The sequence below is a fragment of the Lactuca virosa genome, chromosome 1 (genome assembly GCF_052849685.1).
Source record: "Lactuca virosa cultivar CGN04683 chromosome 1, Lactuca_virosa_CGN04683_v6, whole genome shotgun sequence".
In the NCBI taxonomy this organism is placed as follows: domain Eukaryota; kingdom Viridiplantae; phylum Streptophyta; class Magnoliopsida; order Asterales; family Asteraceae; genus Lactuca; species Lactuca virosa.
Window position 1 is genome coordinate 195,412,388 of NC_136426.1, and position 16,563 is coordinate 195,428,950.

General features: G+C 38.4%; 1 protein-coding gene across 1 annotated transcript; it reads right to left on the bottom strand.

Moving 5' to 3' along the window:
- Positions 1–535: 535 nt before the first annotated feature.
- Positions 536–1,338, bottom strand: LOC145126181 (uncharacterized). Its single transcript, XM_079061587.1, has 2 exons — positions 1,039–1,338; positions 536–916 (listed from the first exon to the last, which is right to left on the bottom strand). The coding sequence occupies exons 1-2, from the start codon at positions 1,336–1,338 to the stop codon at positions 536–538; spliced, it is 681 nt and encodes a 226-aa protein (XP_078917713.1).
- Positions 1,339–16,563: the final 15,225 nt, after the last annotated feature.

A 16,563-nucleotide genomic window follows, 5' to 3' on the forward strand; every position in this document is an offset into this window, starting at 1 on the left:
ACAATTTTAATCTCTCTTTACTTTGAACTCTAGATAAAACAATGTACAATTGGCCAGGTGTAAAAACAGGATCCTTGAGAAATAAACTAACCTTCGATAAAGACTGTCATTGACTCTTATTAATTGTCATTGCAAAACATACATCCAGTGGAAATTGTCTTCTTTGGAATTTGAACGGGATCTTATTTTCGGAAGGAGTAAAAGACATTCTTGGAATAAAAGTCTGGTTTCCAATATTACTTCCAGATATGATAACTGCCTCAATAACACGTTTGCCCAAAGATTTAACCTATAGTCTAGTGCCATTGCATATGCCATTTTTATGATCAATGTTTCTCAATAACATAACCGGAACACCGATTTTTAAAATGAGCTTATGGTTTGGCAAACCTAAGACTTTTAGACCATTTAAAACATCAGGTGAGTATAAATTTGCATCAAACTGATTATTGACAAACTCGGATTGGCAGAGGGTATCTAAACTTAAATATTCTTTTTTCTCACATGGAAATACTTTTAGCAAACGATCATTTATTTATTGGACAACTTCATTTTTGGGAGCAAGTATTGCTCTTTCTTGAAAATAACCCGCAATGTTGAAGTTTTCAAGAATCGAAGGATATACAAACTCCATTAATGAACCTATAGGATTACATGGATCATTAATAAGAATATTTTCCGGAATTTCAGCAATCGCTTCACCATCATTCAGACCACCAAGATTACCTTCTCCTATGTCCAAAAGCCAGTTTGAAAAACTCATTATTTTTTCCATAGCAGATGGATCGCTTCCAACAGTGAATCTCATGTTTTTTGTTAACTTATGGACTTTGCATTGTTGCCATAAATGAGAAGAACTCAAAGAAGCATTAACAATGTTTTGTCTACTACCACCTGGAACAACAGGTAGAATTGTCTGAAATCACCTCCAAAAACAATCACTTTCCCTCCAAATGAAATATTTGAGTTCATTGGATTGACACACTTTAATATATCCTTGAAAGTTCGATCTAAAGCTTTAAATGCATGCTTGTGTACCATGGGTGCTTCATCCGAAATGATCAATGAGGTTTTTCTTACTAAATTGGCAAGATCACTATCTGGATCTATTCTACAAACAGACTCTTTGGTAAGAGTTATGGGGATTACAAACCTAGAGTGTGTTATCTTGCCTGCAGTCAATAATAATGAAGCGATCCCACTTGATGCAACATTTAAAACAATCTCACCTTGGGCTCTAATAGCTGCAAAAATTATCTTCCAAAGAAATGTCTTATCCATTCCACCATAACCATAAACAAAGAATACACCTCCCTTATTATCTTTAACTGCACCCATGATATCAAGAAAAATCTTGTGTTGTTCGTTTGTTAATGAAAGAAACAGCCGATCAAACTCATTCTTTAAATTTGGTATGTCATAATCTAGCTCCTCGGTAAGAAGACGATTGTTACAGATGAAACAGAATCAACATCTAGTGTCACACCCCCAAACCAAGGATGGTGGAAACGTCCGGGGGTGGAGGACTTCATGTATAGTATCACAGCAACGAGTATAATAGTGATCAAAGTAAAAACAACCATCATAAATATAATTGAAAGGGCTACACCAAAGTATATGTTTACATGATTCGAATCAATTACATTATGATGACAAAATGAACTATTTGACGATTTATCGTCCCATCCTCAAAATGCTGTTGGTTTTCCTGTTTCACTGATTTCCTGAGAATACAAGTAGTTTTGAAAAAGTGTCAACAATTAAGTTGGTGAGTTCATAAGAGTTTTGTTTGAGGAAGAAATCGTTTTCCTTGTAAAAGCGATAGAGTTTGATTTCCAGAAAATCCAATATTTTCTTATAAAAGTTATGTGGTCCTAACTCCCAGGACCGAAAGTAAACAAGTATTTTCCATACTTAAAGATATTTCGTGTGAGTTAAATCGACGTAACTCGCTAATTTAAAAGTAAGAACCCGTAAATCTTAAGATTTGTTAATACCACATGTGAGTTATTATAACCATACTAAGACTAGATTTTGGATGGCCTCGTAACACGACGTTCTTCAGGCGTCGCACGTTAAATGACACTTGTCACCACAAACCTGCCGGTCTAGCTGTTGCATGCAGCTCAGGTGTGGGTTTGTCAAACCCAATATAGATCTGTACACAACTATCACGCTCTCCCTCCAGGAGACTCTGGTTACAATTTACAGGACTTTTGATTTTGTTACTTTGAAGGTAACACGAAGTGAATGACTCACAAATTTATTCATTAACAGATTTACGTGAACTGAACTGAAAACCTTTGGTAAATGAGTTTGAAAGGTAAATGATACATAAACTATACCTATTATAGTTTATCCGAAAACACATTAGTACTATAAGTGCATAAACTATTACTATTATGTAGTTATGAAAAACCCATTTGTTTGAGAGTAAAACCTTTTTCATGTAGTAAAAATCCATAACTATGCTTATTATAGCTAATTATATGTGTTCGAATGAATGAAGAATTCTTATCATGAATGACAAAATTCCAGTTTATGATGATAAACTAACAAGAAATTACATTCAATATTTAGAACTTATTGTTATACACTTTGCTCAACATAATACAAAGTGTTATGAAAGTTCTAAGCTGTTAACTAGTTTTTAAACTTTCTGCACTGTTTTAGAAAAATCATATAAAAATCATACCAAGTCGAAAACTGAATCCGTAAATTCTTAGAGTTCATAAAATGTGTCTAGTTTATTCATAATTTTATTATGATTTTTAGAAGTCTTTAACTTGTGTTAAAATGTTCATATTCACAGACTGGTCCGAATTTGTTTATAAAATGATAGGCAGTTTTGTAAAAATCACCATAAATCGTAGAAAAATCGTATGGTGATGTGCAAGTAGTCATTTTAAAGGTATGAACCTGAATTATTTGCACCTAATACAGTTTTGAAAACTAGAATGTTCAAATTGACCAAAACAGTCCGTGAATGGAGTTGAACTTTTCTGATGAAGGCTGTTAAATGCGTTTAGTTGTGTTCTTGGTGTTTTAACTTGTATTCCCCCCCTTAAAACTTAAGAAAAACATGAAAAGATAGGGTATGAACTCACCAACTTAATTGTTGACACTTTTTCAAAACTACTTGTATTCTCAGGAAATCAGTGAAACAGGAAAACCAACAGCATTTTGAGGATGGGACGATAAATTGTCAAATAGTTCATTTTGTCATCATAATGTAATTGATTCGAATCATGTAAACATATACTTTGGTGTAACCCTTTCAATTATATTTATGATGATTGTTTTTACTTTGAGCACTATTATACTCGTTGTTGTGATACTATACATGAAGTCCTCCACCCCCGGACGTTTCCGCCATCCTTGGTTTGGGGGTGTGACAGATTGGTATCAGAGCGTTGTTTATAGTGAATTAAGTATATCAACCCATAAAAGATATACTAACTATAAATACAATGGGATTAAAACAATCTGACCAAGAGTTAATACTTTTAAATAATAAAATATTTAATAAAGTATACGTGCCTCCATTCATACTAAAATCAGTGTCACAATGACAAGAACAAAAGTATTACGATTGTTGAATATCACAAGTAAGCTTGGGGATGTATGGTCAGTCCTGGGAATGGCATAGCCTGATCAACTATGTTGGTCCGAGGAGTGATTAGCATATGCCCAAGAATGGTTGTGATGTGGCAACAAGTCTAAAAACTTACCAACACTACCACAATGAAATACCATAGGGGTATTTGGTGTTACTATAATTACTTATCTAAAAACTAAATAGATTTTTATCAATAGGTCAATAATTGCTTAGTGGATACATTAAAATTATATGTATCCAGGACGTCATAGACTTAGAATCTGTGGATCTTTGCTTTACTTCCTGTTCCTCGTTGGGTTGTGGACTCAGAGTTAGGGTCGCTTATTCGAAGGTCTATCCTGTCCCAAATACATATAACTAGTATGCACTAAACAAGTATTGAAGTATCTGATAAAGATCATTTTATAATTATCTAATTAGTACGTCTACTTAGTATTTCTTATATTCCCTTTTCTCGCATAGATATCATGGCTGGATTCCATCCCCACGACGACCCGTACTACCCTAACCACGACAATGTTGGATGGCTCGGAGAGGAGCCAGAGAATGATCACCCAATCCCTGTGGATGGTCACCAAGCTGAAGGCTTTGCTGATGATTCTGACTCCGAACCTGAAGTGGAGAACCTACCCCCGGTGGCTCTTGTTCCGAATCCTAACCCTCGTCCGGCTTTTCAAGGCCCGACGCCTCCTTGGGTAGAGTGCTTGGAAACCTGGAGCGAAGAGCAAGACCAACCTATGCCGTTAAATGGAGACCGAAGCTCCTACAACATAAGCGAAGGAAGCTCAGCAGACAGAATTCTTCCAATTCTGGTCCGTAGAGTTGCCCGAAACGAGATTCAGGGCAGAACAGCTCTCCATCGTATCGCAGAGGTTGATGCAAATGCAAGAATGCATACAATCCGCACCAATCGCCTTGAGCACACTCGTGAAAGATCTGAGAGAGAGACCATGAAACCCTGCTGCAAGTACTGGCTGAAACACGAGCCGAAGTCATAGAACTCCGAGTACGCCAGAGGGTGTACGAAAGGCACATACTTGATATGGAGCGGCAACTGGCTGAACTGAGGGTTCACCAGAGGAATGACCGCCGCCAGTAGTAGATGCCTTACTTTCTTTCCTTGTTAAAAAGGGAATCGTTTTTCCTATCTATGTCCTATGTGGCATTTTCTATGAAACTATCTTGTGTTGTAGGCACTTTTACTTAGGCCTTTAGTCGGCCGAAACTTTCCTACTCCGGATGTGATGTAAGACCCTCTACAAGGTCGATTTATCCCAAGCTTATTACATCATAAACATCAAAGATAATGACAGTCGGCTAACTTCGGTGTCATTCTTTGTTCAAATACTTTCATCATATTATCGTAGGAGTCTATCTGAAACCCACTCTAGTCAAGTTATTGGACTAAGGTAATTTAGCTCCGGGATCATTCCCAATTCTCTTTCAAAGGTTGAATCATGCTATTCACCAACCAATGGAACCCCGGTTTGAACGACAAACGTCATGAGCCCATTCTACGAACTTACTTCTACTCCGTAATAGGAATGCATCATAGGGATGTAGGTCAAACCTTCGAGAACATACTTCTACTCTATAGGTGAACGGTCGAAATACATCTAGGTTCAATGATAGCCTTTACTGGGAATTCTAGTTCATTAAGAAGGATTGGTAGGAATGTTATTATTATGATTTCCTCACTTATACATTCCCCAGTTATATATAACGAAGACCTGGTAGACAATAGAATGTGAGATTTCTAACTTAGTTTCTAATATGTATAAGCTAAGTTTTCATGTATAATAACTCATCTCTTAGTCAGATTCAAAATATTATAGAGTCAACCTTAGTCACTCACGAACTCCTTATCTTTCGTGTTGCAGAATCATGTCATCATTCGGAAATAGTCAACCGAACAACGAAGCCCCTATCCTTCATATCGACGCCGCTACATTCCAAGCCGCGGTAACAGCTGCCGTGACAGCTGTCCTTGCAAACCTCAACGCTGGCAACGCAATCACGACTGGCGAAGGAATTGAAAATTCCGATTGTTATATCGATCCAGGAAGCCAACAAAGGGCAACAGTCATGGACGTACAAAGTTGTAAAACAGAGAGGAGGAAACGAAATCGCCGAGCTTGAAAGGGGCGCCAACGATCCCAAAGACTTGCCATGCAACAGCAACAAGTGGCAACTCCTGCCCCTTCAGCGCCAGCACGACCCATTTCTCAAGCCCCTGGCATCGGGACCGACCCTGCACACAAAGGTGGTGGTAAAATCGGACCCCATAAAAGGAAATTTTCGAAGTGGATGAATGAGGAGGGCACCCGTGTCCACGTAACTCTGACTAAACACCTCACTTCCACCACCAATGCTAGTACAATAATAAAGAACTCTGGCACAGACGGGAAGATACTAAGGATCACTGCCGCAGGAGAAACTACTCCGGACCCCGTTAAAGTATCTAAGGTGTTCGTTGTAACAGACTCATAAACTGTTTAAAACTACTGCAACTAGAGTCTTATCTTTTGCGAGACCCCGCGAGAGCCCGTCAGTAAAGGGACCCTCGTGCTGCGTATACTTGTCTTTTGTAGTATACCTAGTTCGCAGCAATAGTCTTGTAGTAAATCTATAGTACTGTAACTCTATTAAAAGTTGCACAGTTGTGTTTTGTCTGTAACGCCTCTATGATCAAATCTAGTGCCTTTATTTCCAAGTGACTCCGATTTTTATCATACGACTGGAGTCCATCCGATCCTCACAATACCAGTTTCGTGCGTAAATCTCTTCCTCCGAAATCATCTTTCTAGCGAAGCCGTCATTCCAGAACTCCGAAGTACTCATGCGGAGAGTACCTCACGTTTCTTATCCTTTCCGAAGAAACCTCAACAAACCTCCCCGAAGTACCACTCGGGCGGTACGTCAAGTTCAATCTAATATGAACTTCAGGACGGAGACTGCCCAAGACTACGAGTAATCGCATCGTCATACGAACAAACTTAGAACCCGGTACGACTCCAGTAATGAGATTGCCCTACAGTCTAACCCCCTACCGAGCTGCAAGAACTGCCAGGTCAAACCTAACGAACTACTCAACAATGGAATTGAAGGACCAAGCTTCTCACCATGGAGAGCTCCGGTCTTGTTCTTCAAGAAGAAAGGCAAATTGTTCATAGGTCCATCGACTTCAGAGGCCCCGACAATATCTCCAGTAGAAATCATTACTATCTGCCTCGCATAGATGAATAGGCCGACTAACCGCAAGGAACGAGGTACCCTTCAGGAATGGACCTCAGATCCGAATATCACCAGTCACGAGTATTGGAGAAGGATGTCCGAGGACAATCTTCCAAACTCGATGTGGACGCTGCGAGTCCGTAGTGATACCCCTCGGATAGGACCAACACGCCCGCAGTATTCATGAACTTAATGAATAGGGTACACCATTCTTATTGGGATCAGTTCGTTATTGTCCTTGTAAATGACTTGCTTATCTACCCTCGTAGTAAGAAGGAAACCAAAGAGAGCAGCTACAACAAACCATGGAAACAATACGATCAGAGAAGCCTTACCCGAAGTTCTCTAGATACGAGTTTTGGAATTGAAGAGTTAAATTCCTAAGACACACTATTAGTGATGTGGGAATTCTTGGGGACCCTTTCAATTAATCAAAACCGTTGAGAATTTGTCAGCACCGAAGGCGTCGACGGGAATTCACCAAAATTCTAGGTCTCGCTGACCTACCGTCTTAGTTCCTTTAGAACTTCTCGTGAATTACGGAACCCCTTACGACTTTGACCCTGAAGGGAGCAACCCTTGACTGGGAAGAGAAGCAAGAGGGAGAAACCTTTAAAACTCCTGAGTGAGAGACCAAATTCCTCTGGAAGTCTCACTCTGGGAAGGCTTAGTATGCTTCGGAAAGCGTGGAAAGCAAAAACCCAAGATAATTAGGCCCTTTGAGATTCTTGCCAGAATCAGCCCTGTAACTCGCAACTTCAATCTACCCCGCGAGCTTAGTAAAGTACATTCTACCCGCCACGACTCGAACTTGCAGAAGTATCTATCCGACGAGACTCTTGTAATCCCCCTCGACGAGATCGAGTTCCACAAGAGCCTCACCTTCGTGGAAGAACCGTAGTGACCATGGACCGAGAGGTCAAACGGACGAAGCAACGCCGCTTCCCATTAGTGAAGGTTCGCTGGAATACCAACCAAGGACCTGGATTCACTTGGGAGCGCGAGAATCAATCGATTAGGAAGTATCCCCACTTCTTGGCTCAATTATTCATGCCTACTCCTTGCCTAAGTTCAAATTTCGGGACGAAATTCTTTCTAACGGGGGTATGATGTGACAACCGCCAATTTTTGGTCAAGTTAAAGTCAACTAAAGTCAACAAGTCAAACCGGTCAACTCATCTAACCTTTGTACATTAGGGTTTCCATTATATTTCTTATTGAACAACTCGCAATCTTAATACAAAGTATCACTTAGAGTTTTCACGTGTTCGGAAATTCTAAACCCTAATCAGGGCAAGTGATGAAACCTAATCAGGGCAAGTGATGAAACTACTCGATAAAACATTATTCCTTAACCCTCGTGATGAAACAAAGAATCTAGTATTGAATTAATCAGAGTTGAATTCAATGTATGAATATGAAATTTGGACACAAAATGTAAATATGATCTGTTTGGCTCTATTACGCTTTCAAGTTTTACAGAGTACAAGTGAATATTCTGTAAAGACTTCGTTACTAAGACTCTAGTAAACACTCCTATATATAGGAGAGAAAAGCGTACAAAAAATATACTAAGGAATAAACATTAAGTTTCGAATACAATGCCTTAGTAAAATACATTACAAAAATGTTCGAAGACACCAACACATACTTCGACTAATTACAATATTTCGACCCTTACAATCTCCCCCTTTGTAATCAAAGTCGAAGTCTTCAGTTTGTAAGAAGTGTGATGGAGTACAGCAAAACTCTTCGAACTTCTGTGTACCATGAGAAGACCTTCTTCAACTCCTTCTTGCTCCTTCATTGTTTTTCTTGCAGTGATTCATACGAACAATTAAGTTCGTATATTGAGATGTAGAGTATCTTTCCACTTCGCTTGCCTGGAACAAGAAGCGCTTCGCTTTCCCAGCTTTATCTTTTCCCGCGAAGACTAACCCAAAAGGCTTTAGACAGATTTCTCCATCAGCATATTTCTTTAATTCAGTCTGAGTCTTCGAAGGAGCCATTGGGGCCTTTATCTCCATTCCCTTGGCAGTAGCCAACTCCACATCAGTTAGTGCTAGGCACTCATAGTAATTTTCTATAAAGATCTTGATGTGAGCAACTCCAAGCTTGAATTCCTCAGGCTCTGTGTTCTGAAGATAAGAGAATGATTTGTCTTTCAAAAGCAATGTAACTTGTATAAGGTCATACAAGTTCATCAATGGAAAATCTGCAATTGTAAATTCGCAAATATTTCCATTTGCCCTGGCCACCACATACTTAATGTTTTGGACTGTGTTTTCAAAAACCACATCCTTTTTCATACTGATCACCTTCTTGATTTTGATCAGTGACCATACCTCCTCAGGGGCTTTTCCAAGTACAGCATGAATACGAATTTTCATGTGTGTGCCTTCATCTGTTTCCTTGAAATTCCCTTCAGCCTTGAACTGTGGCATATAAACATCATTTCGTTTATCGGGAAATCCAACTGACATACATCAGTGTTCGTGATCACATAACTCTGCTTTGGCTTCTTTTCGAATGAGTACATGTGATTGAAAGCCACCTTGGCTTCGATTGTCTCATAGTTATAATGTTTTGCTGGATCACCTTTATTCATCTCCTTCGGATCACTAGCCCTCTGAGTCATGATACTTTGGATGAGCCTCATTTTCTCCAGTTCAGCCTCTGCTTCCGCCTTCTTTTCATCTTTTGATTTTTCGACAAGAATTGATTTCCCTTTGTCTTTTGAAGCCGGTTTTTCTGTTACTTCTTTTGGCTTCGAACCACTCCCACCAGTTTCTAATGGTTTACCAATCACAATTCCTTTCGAAATTGGTCTTGCAGTTGGCATTGTTGTTACAATAGTTGAAGTCACTCGTTGAGCAGTAACTATCACCGGTTTTGTTGAAGGAATGTTCGAAGGAAATACATTGCCCACCACTTTCGCTTCTTCTTCACCTGACTTCCTTTCTCCCCCATGCACCCCTGTAAAAACAGGAGGGGCAGTTGTTGTGGGAAGAAGACTTGAGATGCGAAAAAGTGGTGCAAGCTGCTTATTGAGAATGGCTTCGAACTGAACAAACTTCTGGGATAAAAATTCCGGAGTAATCAGTGGAGACGAAACTGGCTTTGTTGAAATCTCCTTTAACTCCTTGAGCAGCTTTACCACTTCCTCAAAACTTGCAGTTTCGGAAGTTGAGATTTGAGTTATTTGAGGACTCAAACCTTCATATAACTTGACAAAACGAGTGACTGCACCACAAATGATATCGACCTTCTGATTCACTGATGCATTATCATGATGTACTGCTGCAACTTCTTTTTGCATTTCTTGTCAGAGTTCATGAATCTGCTTGTTAACATCTTCTCTTACCTTCTTCACTTCTTGAACAAAAAGAATATTTCGTTCTTTTGTTATGCTTTTTAGATTCTTAACCTCACCCATAAAATCAGATCGTTGATTTTTAACACGAAGATCATTATTCTGATCCGTGTAATCAACCTTCTCCAAAATGACTGACTCTGAAGCTTTCACCATTCCAGAAACTTTGCTGATTATTCTTGATTCTAGCATCATTAACATAGTATCGATTTCCAGACTCGATACTGATGAAGCTCCTCCAAGATCGGCTTGAGATTGAATTATGGAGTTCAACTTCTGATTAAGAATTTTATACTACTTCATTGTCATCAGCATATGATCAGGAAATTCTTCTTCATCTTCATGAAATTCCAAATCTTCGAATGTACCTCCAAAGCCTTCATTGTCTGTTTCTGTCTCCATATCAATGTTTTCGTGAATAGGCGAAGGTGGTTTTGTTGGGTCAGTGGATTGAGAAGAGAAAATGGAAGTAAATGGTTGATTTATGATCTGTTCGAAGGTGGGTGAGTCTGTGGTTGATGTAATGGGAATTGTAGATGATGGTGTGACAGAAACAATTGTTTCAAAAGGAGTACCTTGATCTACATTCTTCGAACCTCCTTCACCCATATTGACATTTGTATCCGTATCAGACACGTGTACAGGGATGCCTGAAGTTCGAACCTCCTCAAAAATTGATTTGGCAATCGAAACTTCGGGTGGTATGACATCTGTCTTCTCAGGAGTTGAACTGGTAATGAGATGACTAAACTCTGGGGTTTCATGTATCCTTTCATCGTCTTCTGTGGACTCAGTAGATACAACAAGTTTTCGAACTTTTGTGTATCACCATACACTTGATCAACTACTATTCGTGGAATTTCTTCTTCCTTTGAGGATGCTTTTTCTTTCGAAACTTTCTCTACTTCTTCATCATCAGTATCATCAGTTTGGCAATCTTTGAGATCCATGAAGTTCATTTCACAAACTTTCGAAGTTGAGGGTATATCAGTTTGATTTTCAACCATCAAATCCTTAACTTTTTCTTTCCCTTTAGATGTTGAAGCAACATTAACAACAGACAACTAAGAACAATCAACATCTTCAAACTCACTAATTTCACTAATATTATCAAAATTATCTATAATATCAGCAAAATTAGATTGAGAATCAGACGTTGAATTCTCAGTCTTTTTCAAAATTTGAATTTGTTCAGATTTAGTCAAAGTATCATTCACAATGTTAATTAATTCATTCGCATCAAGACATTCATCAACTTTGACTATTCCATATCTATACTTATCATTCGGAACTTTGTTACAATCAGCTATTTCCTTTTCACAGTCATACGAAATGTTATCTACCGTAACTCTTTCATAAGCTAAAAATGGCAGCAATTTTCTATGTTGTTCTTTACTGATTTCGCATGAATGATGAAGTTCAGTTAATTTCCCATACAATCTTTTAGCAGAGTTACAATAAATCTTCCTCTGGGCTAACAACAGTTTATTATCACTAGACAAATTATCCCTATCAAACATGATATTAGTTATTTGAAGTTCTAAACAATCTATCTTAGTGATTTTCGAATCTAATTTCTTCTGTGTCTCTAGCAACTGCATAGACAGCTTCTTAGCCTCATTGCTAGCAGATACCACAATCGAATCAAAATAAATCACAGTTTCATCAAAAGATACTATTTCAGAATTATAAGCATGTACTGGAATATTAAAAGATTCAAGAATATTTCGTACCTTTGTGGTCATCAGAGATTTGTCAGCAGCTTTTGATACGAAGCATCTCCCACGCACTTCGTATACTTCCTCATCTGATTCTTCCTCCATCTTTGCAAACATTGCCCCGTGGGTCGGATTTCGCATCTCCTCATCATCTGATCCAGATGACCAGATTTGATAAGTACCTTCTTCATCCTCATTCGCACCCTTTGCAAACAGAGACAAATTTTTGGCTTTAGCACGAACCTCCTCCAGCTTCTCAGCATAGTACGCCTCATCCTTGACCTTATTCTTCCTTTCATCCTTCTTTCGGAGCATGCAGTCATTCGCAAGGTGATTAGCACCGTTGCAATAATGACAATCAATCCCAGTATCTCCCTTTAACTTCTTCTCTGTCTTTCCCTCAACAGGCTTCGTATCTTTCTTCTCATCCTCAACACTTTTACTCACATAACTCCCTTTTGTCTCAGATAACTTTGCCTTCGAATTGAAAGGCTTTTTGAAGAACTTTTTCACACGATTGTTTGAATAGAAAGCAATTGCCTCATCATCTGAGTTCATGATGAACCCTTCATCTTCATCTGAAACGTCTTTCTCGACTTCTTTTTCAGAGATCTTCGAAACCAAAGCTAGTGGACCTCCCAAACTTGCCTTCGTTTCTTCAGCTATTTCGTTCACTTCGCTTTCATGAGTCTTCAATTGATTGTATAAGTCATTCAAAGTTGACGTATCAAAACTCTGTTGATTCTTAACCATCATGCTCACACAACGCCACTCCTTACGAAGTCCCATAACAAAGATTAGATTGAACTCCATGGCTGACCTTGTGATGCCATATCGATTGCATCGATATATCAATTCATTAAGACGATCGTAATAAACTTCAATCGTTTCACCATCTTTCTGTCTGAAGTCCTTCAGTTCCACTAAGCATTGCTTCACAGAGTTAACTCTTGTCTTCTCACTTCCCTGAAATTTCTCCTTGAGATTGTTCCAGATTTCCTTTGCAGTTGTACAACTCCTCACATAGTTGTACACAACTGGAGGCAAAGCTCCTCTTAGCTCTCTTACACACCTCTTCTCCAGCTTTTTCAGACGATCAGTTTGATTCTCAACTTCAGAATTTCCAGAAGATGATCCAATTGGTTGAACATTCGATGGTGGATTGAGATTGCCAGAAATGCAATTCCAGAGTTCTTCATCCAATCCATTTAGATAATCCAGCATACGATCAGCCCATTGATCGTAATACTCAGGGATGAGCATAGGAATTTTGGTAGATGATCCTAGAAGATGAGAGAATGAAGTCATGGAATTCAGATTGAAAGAAGCCATTGATGTACGGAAAAATTCTTGAGAATTTTTAAGAAACTTTGAAAATTTGACAACAAACTATTTGATTTAAATCAAAATCACTATTAGAACACTCGATTCAATGAATTAAGTGCAGAATCGAATCACGGACTAAGATCTAGACAATTTTTCACTTTCAAAAAGTGCGGAAACTTTTGAATCAAAAAGTTGATTCAAAAACCTTTTGAACAAAGTAAAAATCAGATCAGAGATTATGATTCCTGCTCTGATACCAATTGATGAAACAGAGAATCTAGTATTGAATTAATCAGAGTTGAATTCAAAGTATGAATATGAAATTTGGACACAGAATGTAAATATGATATGTTTCGCTCTATTACGCTTTCAAGTTTTACAGAGTACAAGTGAATATTCTGTAAAGACTTCGTTACTAAGACTCTAGTAAACACTCCTATATATAGGAGAGAAAAGCGTACAAAAAATATACTAAGGACTAAACATTAAGTTTCGAATACAATGCCTTAGTAAAATACATTACAAAAATGTTCGAAGACACCAACACATACTTCCACTAATTACAATATTTCGACCCTTACACCTCGGGGGCATATAACAATCATAACAAGGCTTAACAGAGTGTAAGAACCTTGCGTTACAAAGCCAAACACTCAAAAAGGTCACAAAAGAAGTCTCTCCAAATCTCTTTCACTCTAACTCTCCCAAATCTCTCTCTGTATGAGAAATCTCTCCAAGAATGTCAAATCTCTCCCAAATCTCTCCAAGAATGTCAAATCTCTCCCAAATCTCTCCAAGTATGTCAAATCTCTCCCAAATATCTCTCAAAATCCCTCTCAACTTTTTATAATCACTCGGGGCATCCCGACCCTCGAATTTGGCGAAAACAACCCAAAAACGAAAGTCTACGTGAAAAACGGACTTAAAGAGTCGAAACTCCTCTTAGGAACCGAAACCCCTCTCAAAGAACCGAAACCTTCTTCTTAGAACCGAAGCCTCTCGGACCCGAAACCTCTTGGAACCGAACCCGAAACATCTTGGAACCGAACCCGAAGCCTGCTGAGGACCGAACCCGAAACCAGCTGAGGACCGAACCCGAAACCTGCTGAAGAACCGAACCTTGCACCAGGGACCAAACCGAGCTCTAGCCTTCGGACCGAACCTCCTCTCGCCTTCGGTCTATTTCGCTTCTCGCCCAAGTTCGCTTCTTACCTCTTTCGCTCCATTTCGCCTTCGGGCCCAGCAGCCTTGGGACCGAACCTCGGCCCAGAATCGAGAGGTCTCGTAGGTAGGCCATTTCTTCCCGGTTTTCGACTAATTTTGCGTTCTAAGCCCGATTTTAATTATTTTAACGCGGGATTTTCACCCAAAACTTTATTTTAACATATAAGGCCCCATATTTATTAATTGATCACGTTTTGGGGATAAATCTTATCCAAGATTTAGTGGGTGAAGTACAAGAGGTGGAGTGTTGACTTTTCTTTAGTTTATGACACAAGCAACCACCCACACCCACTCCATGACCAGCCACACTCCTTCCACCATACCTAGATCATGTCAATGTACTTTATCATCATTTCCAGCCATTTCCCATGTTCTTAGAGCTGGACACTCATCCTCTCTCCTCATTCTCACTCACTTGCTCTCATTTCACCAAAGATCAAACTCAGCTTTTCTCTCTAACTTTCTCCCTCAATTTCGGGATTCCAAGGCTGATCATCAAGCTTTGTTACACTCTTGGTAAGTATAATTCATCCTCCTTATGATTATTACACTTCCTTCTACTCCAAATCATAGATTGCTTACACAAATATCGTCATATTTGTGTTAGATCTTCAAATCTTCAAGCATCATCTAAGTGTTCTTGAGTTGAACACTTCTTTTCTCCATCATCCAACTACTGAAATCACTCAAGGTGAGTTCATACCCCTATCTTTTCATGTTTTTCTTAAGTTTTAAGGGGGGGAATACAAGTTAAAACACCAAGAACACAACTAAACTCATTTAACAGCCTTCATCAGAAAAGTTCAACTCCATTCACGGACTGTTTTTGTCAACTTAAACATTCTAGTTTTCAAAACTGTATTAGCTGAAAATAGTTCAGGTTCATACCTTTAAAATGACTACTTGCACATCACCATACGATTTTTCTACGATTTATCGTAATTTTTACAAAACTGCCTATCATTTTATAAACAAATTCGGACCAGTCTGTGAATATGAACATTTTAACACAAGTTAAAGACTTCTAAAAATCATAATAAAAATTATGAATAAACTAGACACATTTTATGAACTCTCAGAATTTACGGATTCAGTTTTCGACTTCGTATGATTTTTCTATGATTTTTCTAAAACAGTGCAGAAAGCTTAAAAACTAGTTAACAGCTTATAACTTTCATAACACTTTGTATTATGTTGAGCAAAGTGTATAACAATAAGTTCTAAATACTGAATGTAATTTCTTGTTAGTTTATCATCATAAACTGGAATTTAGTCATTCATGATAAGAATTATTCATTCATTCGAACACATATAATTAGCTATAATAAGCATAGTTATGGATTTTTACTACATGAAAAAGGTTTTACTCTCAAACAAATGGGTTTTTCATAACTACATAATAGTAATAGTTTATGGACTTATAGTACTAATGTGTTTTCGGATAAACTATAATAGGTATAGTTTATGTATCATTTACCTTTCAAACTCATTTACCAAAGGTTTTCAGTTCAGTTCACATAAATCTGTTAATGAATAAATTTGTGAGTCATTCACTTCGTGTTACCTTCAAAGTAACAAAATCAAAAGTCCTGTAAATTGTAACCAGAGTTTCCTGGAGGGAGAGCGTGATAGTTGTGTATAGATCTATATTGGGTTTGACAAACCCACACCTGAGCTGCATGCAACAGCTAGACCGGCAGGTCTGTGGTGACAAGTGTCATTTAACGTGCGACGCCTGAAGAACGTCGTGTTACGAGGCCATCCAAAATCTAGTCTTAGTATGGTTATAATAACTCACATGTGGTATTGACAAATCTTAAGATTTACGGGTTCTTACTTTTAAATTAGCGAGTTACGTCGATTTAACTCACACGAAATATCTTTAAGTATGGAAAATACTTGTTTACCTTCGGTCCTGGGAGTTAGGACCACATAACTTTTATAAGAAAATATTGGATTTTCTAGAAATCAAACTCTATCGCTTTTACAAGGAAAACGGTTTCTTCCTCAAACAAAACTCTTATGAACTCACCAACTTAATTGTTGACACTTTTTCAAAACTACTTGTA

Bases quoted from the DNA above. Each gene is read 5' to 3' on its own strand.
- LOC145126181 (XM_079061587.1), bottom strand. From the start codon at position 1,338: ATGGGTGCAGTTAAAGATAATAAGGGAGGTGTATTCTTTGTTTATGGT. The intron at 917-1,038 runs GTACACAAGCAT...AGGTGATTTCAG, and splicing joins TTTCGGATGAAGCACCCATG to ACAATTCTACCTGTTGTTCC.